This window comes from Callorhinchus milii, unplaced genomic scaffold (genome assembly GCF_018977255.1).
Source record: "Callorhinchus milii isolate IMCB2004 unplaced genomic scaffold, IMCB_Cmil_1.0 Scaffold2, whole genome shotgun sequence".
NCBI classification, from domain to species: Eukaryota; Metazoa; Chordata; class Chondrichthyes; order Chimaeriformes; family Callorhinchidae; genus Callorhinchus; species Callorhinchus milii.
The window spans coordinates 74,679,039-74,691,043 of record NW_024704743.1 but is presented as its reverse complement, the minus strand read 5'-3'; the positions used below and the strand labels follow the sequence as shown (position 1 = coordinate 74,691,043).

Here is a 12,005-nt window from a genome sequence, read left to right as displayed (position 1 = left end):
GTAAGTTCAGCAGAATCCTAATGTGCTGTGCTAACTGCTGCATTCAATAAACAGTCACCACACATATTCAAGACTGAAGTTGATAGATTTCTAAAGGATAGCGGGATTAAGGGATATGGGGATAGAGCGGGTAAATGGAATTAGTTTAGAAGATCAGCCATGATCTTATTAAATGGCGGGGCAGGCTCGAGGGGCCGAATGGCCTACTCCTGCTCCTGCGTCTTATGGTCTTATGGTCATACTTTACAGTGAATCTTGTGAAGTGCTTAGAGATGCTCAATATGCACTGACCTGCTTCATGTGGCCTCCCATTGCAGACCCATCATCGGAGGGTGGGCTGTCAGCCACTCATTCCCCATTCTCTGGGACTCCATCCCGGACTCCATTCGTGTGGAGTCCTGTAGCTCAGTGGTTAGAGCACTCACCTGGCAAGCGAGAGGATCTGGGTACGATTCCCAGCAGGGTGAAATGGTGGGCAAGTTTCCTTACTCCACACGCCTCTGTTTACCTAGCAGTAAGTAGGAACCCAGTTAATAATAATAATAATCCTTGCAGTTGATATAGCGCTTTTCACGTCTTCCAGACATCTCAAAGCGCTTCACAGAATAGACTGTAAAGTGAATTGACTGTATATTTGTGGGCGAAACGCGGCAGCCAATTGCGCACAGCAGTGTACCACAAACAGTCGTGGATTGAAAATAACCAATTTATTATTGTTTTGATTTAGATGGATTATTATTAGGCGTGTGGAGTAAGGAAACTTGCCCAAGGTTTCGCCCTGCCTGAAACTGAACTCAGGTGTCTCGCTTCTAAAGCGAGTGCTCTAACCACTGAGCTGCAGAACTCCACAGTTGTCAGTCGATTGGCAGATGGCTTTTTTGGGGATAATAATCCCTTCAAAAAAAATGTTTTTAAAATTATAATTTACTCATTCAATCCACAACTGTTTGTGGGATGCTGCTATGCGCAATTGGCTGCCACGTTTCGCCCCAAAAGACATCAATTCAAATGCAAAGATTATTATTATTATTATATTGCTATCCCAAGGTCCCTCTGACTCACTCCCTCCCTCACTGCATTAAGCTCCATCTAAAACCTATAACTTATAGGGTGTTCGGTCACCTTTCCCTCTCCCCGACCCCACCAGCTCTTGGTTCCCACCCTCACGTCGCTTGCCAAGTCAACGTGTTAAACACTTTGACACATCCTTCTGATGTGAGAGGTGCTGAATAAATGTAAATTGTAATTGTGTTGTCGGGTTAATTCTATTATAGTGTGAGACTTGGAAGATATGAAAGTGCTGCCAAGGACAGTTGTGTTCATAAAAGAGTGGGTTAAATGCCTCTGGTGATCTAAACGGTCTGTGGGATGGAAACACATAACACTTGGAAGTTGAGCTAATCCACTGATCCACAAATTACAACAACAACTTGGATTTATATACCACCCTTCACGTGGGGTAGCATCCCGGAGAACTTCACAGTGGCGGAGTCTTTAGTCGGGATTTGAAAATGGGGAGGGAAGGGGCAAGGCGGAGGGATTGAGGGAGAGAGTTCCAGAGTTTCAGGACATATTTGCTGAAGGCACAGCCACCAATGGCGGAGCAGAGGTGACGAGGGACAAACTGGAGACTGGAACCAGCCGAGCGGAGGCAGCAGGTGGTGGATTGGGGGCTAAGCAGGTCGGATAGGTAGGGAGGTGAGAGAGAATGGAATTATTTGAAAACAAGTGAGAGGATCTTGAAATCGATCTGTTCAATGATTGGGGAGCTGGGGAGACCAGCGAGGAATAGTCCAGCCAAACTAACACAGAAATGACACAATGCACAGAGCAGCAGCTTCAGTGTCACCAAAGACTGACTCAATGGTCAGCACAAGTAGCTTTGGCCCCAACCATTTGAATGAATTCTGCCAACAAGCCAGCATATGTGGTTTACTGTCAGCAGTGCCGGGGAGGGCAAGGGACCTAACAAGCTCAGCAACCAACGGCAATGCACATAATGTTAGAATCCGGCACACAATCAATTTGAAGATAATCACTTTTATTGGTAACCACTTTTGTACAAACACATTTTTTTCAAATGACACTTTACCTCAGAATGTTATCTACATTATAGAATAGCTCCTTTACATATAAAAATGAATGGAATTAATACAAATTGATATGAATTCATACAATTTGAGTTCATAGAAAATGTCTGAATAATAATTGCACAAATGAGTAACCTTTCACAAGCCTCTAAATTATAGTTAATAAACCTATCGCTTCCAAAGGTACAATGTTACAAGTTCAACCTTCACTGACTACCTTTCTAGACATGACTTAACCACTAACTCACCATCGAACCAGGTTTGAGAGCTGCTGTGGTTGGCAGTTGTGCTTCTGGAAACTTGTTTGCTGACTTTAATACATGGAAACAATTTTCCCAGACATTGCACTAAATACATTTTAAATTTTGTACCTACAAAAGCGTAAAACACGGGGTTGAGACAGCAGTGGAAATAAGCGAGGTTACGACTGATGAAATACGCGTAGTCGATGTGTTTGCTCATCTCACAGGTTGTGAATGGCGACACATTAAGTTGTTTCAGAGAGACCAGGAAAATCACCATATTGTATGGTGCCCAACACAGGAAGAAAATCACCACAATACACAAGATCACCTTCACTGCTTTGTACTTCTTCCTTGCTTTACACCTCAGCACAGTGTTCATGATTTTATAATAGCAATACACAATGACAACTAATGGAATTAAGAAGAACAATATAATTTGCTGGTAATACCCGAACAACAACCAGATGTGTTCACTATCTTCTGGATAGTTAGCCTCACAAAACTTTGTTTGATCCCATGTAATTTCAGTGGAGTAAATGAATTCAGGCACTGAGGCTGATAAACTAATTGCCCAAACGACCAGGCTTGCTGTGACTGCGTAGCAGGTTTTTCTACTTCTTGAAGCGTAAACAGCGTGGACCACAGCAAAGTATCGATCAGCCGTCATCAGTGTCAGAAACATGATCCCGCTGTAATAGCCAACGAAGAAAACGCCGCTCAGTAATTTGCACATGGCGTTCCCAAAGACCCATCCAGATACGTGATCCTTTGCCCAAAACGGGAGTGAGGCGGCAAAAAGCAAATCCGAAATGGCCAGATTCACAATGAATATGTCCGTTATGGTTTTCAGCTTCTCGTACCTCAACATGATCCACAAAAGTAAGATGTTACCTATGGTCGCAAGGATGAAAACAAGGACGTAGAAGACCACTGTGAATGTAGCTCCAAATTGTTGTAAATCTTCATCTTCACACAGTATAACGTAATAGGAATCTGAATTTGATGTATTTACATCATAATCGAAGTAATTGCTGGTGTCTTCAGTTATATAACGAAGAGTTGAATTAAAATTGTGGAAACTGTTGGATTGCATCATGAACTACACAAAAGAGAGGAAGACGGTTTAATGATAACAAAACAATATGAATATACTGTACTTCTGACGAAGTGCTAAGAGAAATGTAAAGATTTACAATACCTTGTGCCTTTTTCTGTAGACGTGACAATCAAATCAAATTAGATCAAACTGAATCCAGCAGTCGGAATACGGTAGAGCACTTTGCCAATTCTCCATGTACACTTTTTCTAAGAGGAAGTGAATGTTGCTGAGCAAGTACTTAATGATGATAATCTTTGCACGTCAGTTAGATGTCTCACAGGATGTAAGGTAAAGTTGTCGGGAATACATTTTGTAAGCAAACTGCGCGGTCAATTTGCACACAGCAATGTCCCACAAACAGCCATGAAATGAATAACCAATTTTATTTGTTTTGCTGGATTTCCTCGAGACCAAAATTGAGGGGATCCATTCAGCCACAGAACTCTGCCACCACTTTGTTGCAGAATATCATGCATACCTGTTTTTTGTCATAATTAAAACATTTTTAATATATTTCTTAATGTAACTAATTAATGATAACAAATATGCCCATGACACTCGTCCATGCAAGACCTTTCCGATGAGTTACAAATCATGTCTCTATATTAATCGATTATTGTGTTTTTGACAGACAGACACACACACACAGACATGCAGTCCGACATTTTGTCTTTATTAGTAGATGATAATGGGTCAAGTGGGTGACTGGATCTGAAAGGGCTTGAGATTGTGAGGTAAAATAGGGGCCACTGATTCATGAGGAGTGCTCATTAGGCAATCATGGGGTTGCTCAGTAGGCAACCCAGGGGGAGTTCGGGAAATGTCCCAATCGTCCGTATAGCCAGTTCCCTGCTGAATGGGCACGGGGCCATGGCACCATTTGGCACCTTTGTTAATCCCCTATTGGCGCCAAGCCAGGACTGTTAAGCACCTTGGGACGTCATCCTGACATGAAAGGTGCTATATAAATATAAACTTGTATTTTTTTTAAATACCCCTTCTGTGTTGATGAGGAAAACATACCAGAGTGGCAACCTGTCCTCAAAGCTGTGAGCTTCAAATTCTGGAGTGAATCTGGCAGCCTCCTTGCACTCACTCCAAATCGGATTTTTGAAATAGAGTCTAAGATTACGAAAAGCGCCTTGAAACATCCCTCTGATGTGAAAAGTGCTTTGCAAATGTATACTGTATTATAGTGTATTTCACATGATATATTAACCCAAAAATTCAGGAGCCAAACTTTGATAGAGATAATGTCAGTTTACATATTTTCTGTGGGCTAGTTAAGTGGGGCTCAGATATTCAGGGAGACGTTACATCTCTCCTAGAAACTGCCTGCAAATAGATGTTTGCCAAGAAGGGTGACTGAGAGCTGGGCACTGGACTCATTGAAAAATTAGCTTGATGCTGTGATGAGCTTAAATAGGTTGGGAGACCACATTTTGTAATCAAATCCAGGGGCACATGTCCTTTTTTTTAATTCACCACAATTGCTGATGCTCACAGCACTGGAGAAGCTTATTGGATTTAATGAAAAAAATAATAAATTGGTCACTTCAATCTACGACTGTTTGTGGGACACTGCTGTGCTTAATTGGCTGCCACATTTCGTCCACAAATATACAGTCAATTCCCTTTACAATATATTTTAAAAGTGCGTTGAGACGTCTAGAAGACGTAAAAAGCGCTATATCAAATGCAAGGATTATTATTTATAAAAGGAAGAGCTACCCAAAGCTGGAGACAGAGTCATTCAACCCAACCGATATATAATGAATCATAGCAATCTGAATTTATTAAAACCTTTTTAGTTTTGTTAAACCACGTCTCGCCAAACACCTTTATTTCCTCTTTCCCCCAAACCCGATGCCCTATTCCATTGATTACAGTGAGCTTGTAAACAAATGAATTGAGAATTGCTGCTAGATAGATAAAGATGTTTTTTTTCACAAAGAGGTGCTAGAAAGTGGAATGTTTTATCAAGGAACTGAATACACTTGTGGAAGAAAATCTACAACTGTTTGTGGGACACTGCTATTAAAACATTAAAAATGCACAGGAACGACTGCAGATAATACTAATAATTCTTGCATTTGGTAGAGCATCTTTCACATCAGGAGGACATCCCAAAGGACTTCACAGGCCATACTAATCATCCTTCAGGGAGAGAGTGCGACATTCCAATCCAATAAACGTCTCTGCAATCTCCATGTGTAGGTGGGATGATTGGAAGTCTCAGTTTGGTTTGGATACTCAAACCATGGTGATGAGTCTCCGCATGTGTCAGACACTTGACTAACGAAAACAGATGATTCATTTAAAGCAACTGATTATGACGAACAACAGATACTCTCAGTTCCCTTAAACTCAAAAAAGGATGTGGTTCAGGGCATGTCAATGTGTTGCACAAGAGATGCAAAGCTCATAATAGCACAAGAATTTTGCCCTGGTTGCGTTACTCTTTGACCGAGCCTTCAGCTCCCCTCTCGACTCTCTTCCCCTCCTCGCTCCCTCCCTTCCCTCCCCTCACCCTGACCATTTCCCCCCTCCTCGCTCCCTCCCTTCCCTCCCCTCACCCTGACCATTTCCCCCCTGCTCGGGTCATGACCCAACTGTGCAGCGCCTTGGGACGTCCTCCTGACGTGAAAGGCGCTTTATAAATGGAATCTTGTTGTTGTTGTTGTTGTTGTTGTTACCGTCCAATTCCTGCCCTTTCCTATTGACCCTTTTTATTCCTCATTTTAAGTGCAATCTAATTCCCATTTAAGTAGTGTTAAAGTCTTAGCTCTGATTGCCACTTTTAACAAACTATTCCATATTCTACCAACCTTCTCTCTGATGAAGTTTCTCCTAACGTCCTGCTTAATCTCCCAGTGACAATCATGAGTGTATATCCCCTTGTTACTGATTTACCAACCAGTGGGAAGCATTTTTCACTCTCCTCTCAAAAACGTTCAATTAGATCTTCTCCTCTCTCTCCAAGCCAAAAGAGATAGTTTTTTTAGCCTATCCTAACTATGGGTTAAATATTGTGGTGTTCGTTAATATGTTTCATTACCGTATTATGAAATGTTCTGTCAGCTTACATCCTGTCCCAGCTTTCCTCCACCTCTGTCATATCGTCCGACTCTGACCATACCTCATGCCCGCCTCCAACTATACCTCACATCCAAAACCCTCACCCACACTTTTGTCACCTCCCACCTTGATTTCTCTAATACACTCCTCACTGCTCTCCCCAGCTGCGCTATTCACAAAGTGCAATTGGTTCAAAACTACCCCCTATATCCTCACTCATAGTAAACTCTGCACCCTCGTCATTGCTGTTCTTAGCAGGCTGTCACAGTACGGATTGATTTAAAAATCCTCACACTCACTTACAAATCTCTTTATGCCCCTCCCTTCCTCTCTGGCCTGCTTATACTGTAGAGAAGTGTAGTATAAGCAGATCAGAGAGGAAGGGAAGGGCTGCAACAACAACAATTTGCATTTATATAGCACCCCTCACGTCCCAGTTGGTACTTGTTCGCAGGAGACTTGCCTTGTAAGCGAGGCAGTGCTATATGGAAGGGCAACATAACAGTATCCTATTCTAATTGTTTTGAGACATCTCAACGACATAATAAGTTGTTATATCAATTATTATTATTCCCCTATAGTAGGGTGCAGAGCTAACAGGACATAATAACAGAGCATGTGGACCAGCCATGTAAACAATGCTTTTGTAAAAGGAATCGTAAATGGATGGAATGCAAACATGTTGCACGCAAAGATGTTACTCACAAACATTATGTTAAGATGCTCTTTAATTGCTCCGGGACACTGTCCTGCATGAGAGTCGCTATATAAATGCAAGTTGTTGTTGTTGTTGTTGTAGCCTCTCCCTTCCTCTCTGACCTGCTTATGCTGCACTCCTCTACCCACCCTCTTCACTCACCTGGCTCTGGCATTCTGCATGTCCCTTGACCCCTCCGCTCCACCATCAGCAGCTGTGCTTTTAGCCACTACACCCTGAACCTCTGGAATTCCCTGCCTCAAACTCCCCACCTTGCCCCCTCTATCCATTTTCAGATCACACCGTGCTGACGGTCACCTCCCTTTTCTCCCCAGCTTGGCATCAAATCACACTATTGTTAAGTGTTCCGAGACACTTCCCTACATGCAGGGTGCTATATAAATGCAAATTGTTCTTGTTTTTGTTGTTGAAAGTTTTCAGGAGCACCTGCAGGTGACAGTTTCCTGCCATTCTGGGTCCTACTGCGACTATTTTGTCATAAGGTCACCTTGGACATCACTTCTCACACGCTTCACGTGAAAGTATCACAATATGGTTTGTAGACAATGCTCTTACCAGTCCCATTGGAAAAAAATAGGTTCAATCTTAACTCAGAATGGTTATTATTAGCAATATCCAGGTAAAATACTTAAAGTCCATCACCAGGTCTTGTAACAACTCACACTTGTTTTCTTTGACCTTGCCCCAGCAAGGTTACGGGACCAATACCATACAACCTTACTTTGATGATCGGCATCTGGCCTTGTGAAGGATGTAATTACAGTTTCTGCACTTGTAATACAGGAAGCAAGTCAGCATTTGTGATTGGAACAACGCATCATGACCAGGATAAAATTACCCTGTCTCATGACAACTAAACCCAGCTCAATTTCCCAATTAGTGGGTGAACAATCCAACACTTGGTGAGATCTGCATTACAATGACAGGAAGAGGTCATCGGTCCTGTGGAGTCCTGTAGCTCAGTGGTTAGAGCACTCCTTTGCAAGCGAGAGACCTGAGTTCAATTCCAGGCAGGGCGAAACCTTGGGCAAGTTTCCTTACTCCACACACCTAATAATAATCCCTCCAAAAACGAAAAACAATAATAAAATTGGTCATTTTCAATCTACGACTGTTTGTGGGACATTGCTGTGCGCAATTGGCTGCCGCGTTCGCCCACAAATATACAGTCAATTCACTTTACAGTGTGTTCTGTGAAGCGCTTTGGGATGTCCTCCCGACGTGAAAAGCGCTATATCAAATGCAAGGATTATTATTTTCGGAGGTTCATAAAGCAATGTCACTATGAACGCTAGGCCGCCAAAAGCCAGTTACCCCTGTGGTAACTTTTCTAACTTACAAAAATGCTGTGTATTGTGTATGTACATGCGAGCTCCACCTAAGTTCAACATGAATGTGCGCAATGTATAAGAAGTGATGTTTGCGGCAACCTGATATCGCATAAGTCACTCACAATTTATTTGGTTTGACAATGGACTCAGCCAATGGGTTATAAGGAAGTTCCCCTGTATTTTAATCTCCCATACAATGTGTTGTTTTTAACTCATCTCTGTCATTCTAATTACATTGCATTTTTAATGTAATTCATTTTTCAAATTATACAAACTCATTTTGTGGAAAAAAATTGCTTCATCTTTCCCTTTTTTTTGTCTTCTCTCTATTTTGCTCTCCATTTGGCGCCTGCCAACAAGGCGCTGGACAGTCAGGGATTTCGACCCGAGCTGGGGGTTGGGATCAGGGACACCTTGAGAGCAGGAAGGGAAGGAGGGTGGCCAAAGGCTTGGTTGAAGAGGTGGGTTTTCAGACGTGCTTTGAAGGAAGCAAGGGAGGGAGGTGAAGAGAATGTGGGATGGACTTTCATAGGATGGGGTCAGAAGGCTGAAGGCCCGACCGCCGATCGTGGAGAGGGGTTGGTGGGCAACATGGAGCAGGCCAGAGGCTGCTGAGTGGAGGGAGCGGACAGGTTGATATGGGGTCAGCAGGTTGCAGATGTAGGGAAGGGCAAGGCCGTGGAGGGCCTTGAAGGCGAGCACGAGGATTTTGAACTCCATCCGCTGGGAGATGGGAAGCCAGTGTAGTCAGGTGAGGATGGGGGTGATGGCGCTACAGAGCCTAGTGTGGGACAGGACGCAAGCTCCAGAGTTCTGGATAATCTGCAGTTTGTGGAGGGAAGAGTTAAGCCCATGAATGTGATGAATGTGTGGAAGAGGGTTTTGGAGGCCTGAAGGGTGAGGCAGTGGCGGAACCGGGCGATGTTGCGGAGGTGGGGGAAGGCAGAGCGGATCATGGCACGGATGTGGGGTAGAAAGGATAGTTGAGGGTCAAACAAGACCCCAAGGTTCCGGACTGGCTCAGTGAGGTGGAGTGTGCAACCGTGGATGGCGATGCTGTCAGCGCCTGAGGTGTGGAGGTGCTACGGGAGCCAATCAGGGGAGCCTCAGTCTTGATGACGTTCAACTGAAGAAAGTTGGCTCTCATCCAGGGCTTGATGTCTGACATTCAGTCTGTCAACACAGCAGTTGTCCTGGAGTCAAGAGTGGAGGCAGAAAGATAGAGTTGGGTGTCATCCATATACATGTGGAAGTTGACCCCATGTCTGCGGATGATGTCACCAAGAAAGAGCATATAGATATTGAAAAGAAGGGGAACCAAGGACAGAGCCCTGAGAAATGCCACACAAGACAGTGCGGGGGCTAGAGGAGAAGCCGTTTGTGGAGATGAAGTGGAGACGGTGCGAGAGGTAGGATTTGAACCATTCAAGGATAGAACCATGAAGGTTGAGGTGAGAGGAGAGGAAAGATCCCACGGCACTATTCGAAAAGAGAAAGGCGTTTTTCCCGGGATCCTCGCTGACAATTCCCTGAATTATATTGGTTTCTCACTCCATAGCTACTTGTGGGACATTGTTGTGTGGGTCATCCACCCGATGTAAAAGGTGCTATGTAAATGCAATTTATTGTTGTTTTTGCAAATTGCCTGCTGTGTGCGCCTCACAATCAATACACTTTACAATAAATCCTGTGAAGAGCTTTGGGAAGTCCTTCTGAAAGGAAAAGCGTTACACCAAATGCAACGATTTCTATTATTATTACAATAACATAACACCTATAATGTTATAATGTCTCAAAAACTTCACAGGAAATTGCTGTGGCTATGTTTGTGGTGAATGCAGCAATCAATTTACATAAAACAATGTCCCACAGTTAATCACAAGGTGACCATGATCCAATTAACTGAAATGATTTGTTGGATAGGAAACCGGGAGAAACTCTCCTCAAATAGTGTCATGATGTCATTAACATCCATCAAAACAGAAGGATGTTTCTGTTTACTGTCTCTCATTAAGGACAGAACCTCCACCTGAACAGCTCTGCCCCAGTCCTACACTACTAGGTATCGCCCACAAAACATACAGTCAATTCACTTTACAGTATATTCTGTGAAGCACTTTGAGACGTCTCGAAGACATGATAAGGTGCTATATCAAATGCAAGGATTATTATTATTACACTGGAGAGTCAGCCTAGGCTGTGAGGTCAACTGTGACCCAGGGGTTGGATTCACAACCTTCTGATAGGCTTAACCCACTGTGAGAGCACTTGCTGCTAAGTGAAGAGTGTACAAGTAATTTGTTTAATGGTGGTGGATGTGACAAGTAAATCTAGGAAGATAACACAGAGAGCTCTATCTCTCTGCTTCCACCCTCAACTCCAGGACTACTGGCGCCTGACCGACTGCCTGTCCGACATTATGTCCTGGATGAGAGATAACTTTCTCCAACTCAAAGTCAGCAAGACTGAGGCCCTCCTGATTGGCTCGCGCCAGCGCCTCCGCACTTTGGGTACTGGCAGCATCAGCCTCCACGGCTACACATTCAACCTCACTAAGCCAGTCAGGAAACTGGGTGTCTTGTTTGACCCTGAACTGTCCTTTCTCCCCCACATCCACGCCCTGCCTACCACCACCTCCGCAACATTGCCAGACTCTGCCACTGCCTCACCCCTCAGGCTGCAGAATTCACCCACGCATTCGTCACATCAAGGCTCGATTACGTGAATTGCCTCCTCATCGGCCTTCCCAACTCTTCCCTTCACAAGCTGCAGATCATCAAAAACTCTTCAGCTCGTGTACTCTCACGCAACAGGCTCGCGCCCCCATCACTCCCACCCTCGCCCGACTCCACTGGCTCTCCATTCCCCAGAGGATCTACCTCTCTGACCTGCTGACTCCCTACCAACCTGCCCGCTCTCTCCGTTCATCGTGCTCCAGCCTGCTCCATGTCTCCCGCCTGATCCGTCCTACCATCGGAAGCCGGGCTCTCAGCCTCTCTGTCCCCAGGCTCTGGAACTCCATCCCACAGTCCCTTCGCCTCGCTTCCTCCTTTGCCTCCTTCAAAGCCGGTGTCAAGACCTTTCTCGTCGATCGTGCCTTTGGTCTCCCTCCCACCTCTCTGCCTTCCCTCACCGCTACACCACCCCTCCCCATGCTCGGGCCCCGTCACCTGACTGTTCAGCGCTTTGGGACATCCTCCCAACGTGAAAGGCGCTCTATAAATGTCATTTTGTTGTTGTTGAAACGGTAATTCCCTGGAATTGAGTCTGAGACATTCAATTTAGCAAGCTCTAGCTATTAATGTTCCTCAGTATTGTTCTGCATTTTGTTCGTCCACATGTGCCCAAAAAATACACAGTCACAGCACCTTACAGTATATCCTGCTTTGGGACATATACTCAACATAAAAGTTGCTATACCAAATATAAGGATTATTATTATTG

At 44.2% G+C, this 12,005-nt stretch overlaps 1 protein-coding gene and 1 non-coding gene across 2 annotated transcripts; one reads left to right on the top strand and one right to left on the bottom strand.

The window, feature by feature from the left end:
• The first annotated feature begins 394 nt into the window (after positions 1-394).
• trnaa-ggc lies at positions 395-467 on the top strand. The gene has a single exon. It is a non-coding gene; the product is annotated as a tRNA-Ala (tRNA).
• Positions 468-2,027: 1,560 nt separating this feature from the next.
• LOC103183379 (C-C chemokine receptor type 3-like) lies at positions 2,028-3,679 on the bottom strand. Its single transcript, XM_007900827.2, has 2 exons — positions 3,534-3,679; positions 2,028-3,434 (listed from the first exon to the last, which is right to left on the bottom strand). The coding sequence occupies exon 2, from the start codon at positions 3,429-3,431 to the stop codon at positions 2,304-2,306; it is 1,128 nt and encodes a 375-aa protein (XP_007899018.2). The 5' UTR covers positions 3,432-3,434; positions 3,534-3,679; the 3' UTR covers positions 2,028-2,303.
• Positions 3,680-12,005: the final 8,326 nt, after the last annotated feature.

What these genes read in the sequence shown, in the direction of transcription:
- LOC103183379 (XM_007900827.2), bottom strand. Translation starts at nt 3,431, where the DNA reads ATGATGCAATCCAACAGTTTCCACAATTTTAATTCAACTCTTCGTTAT.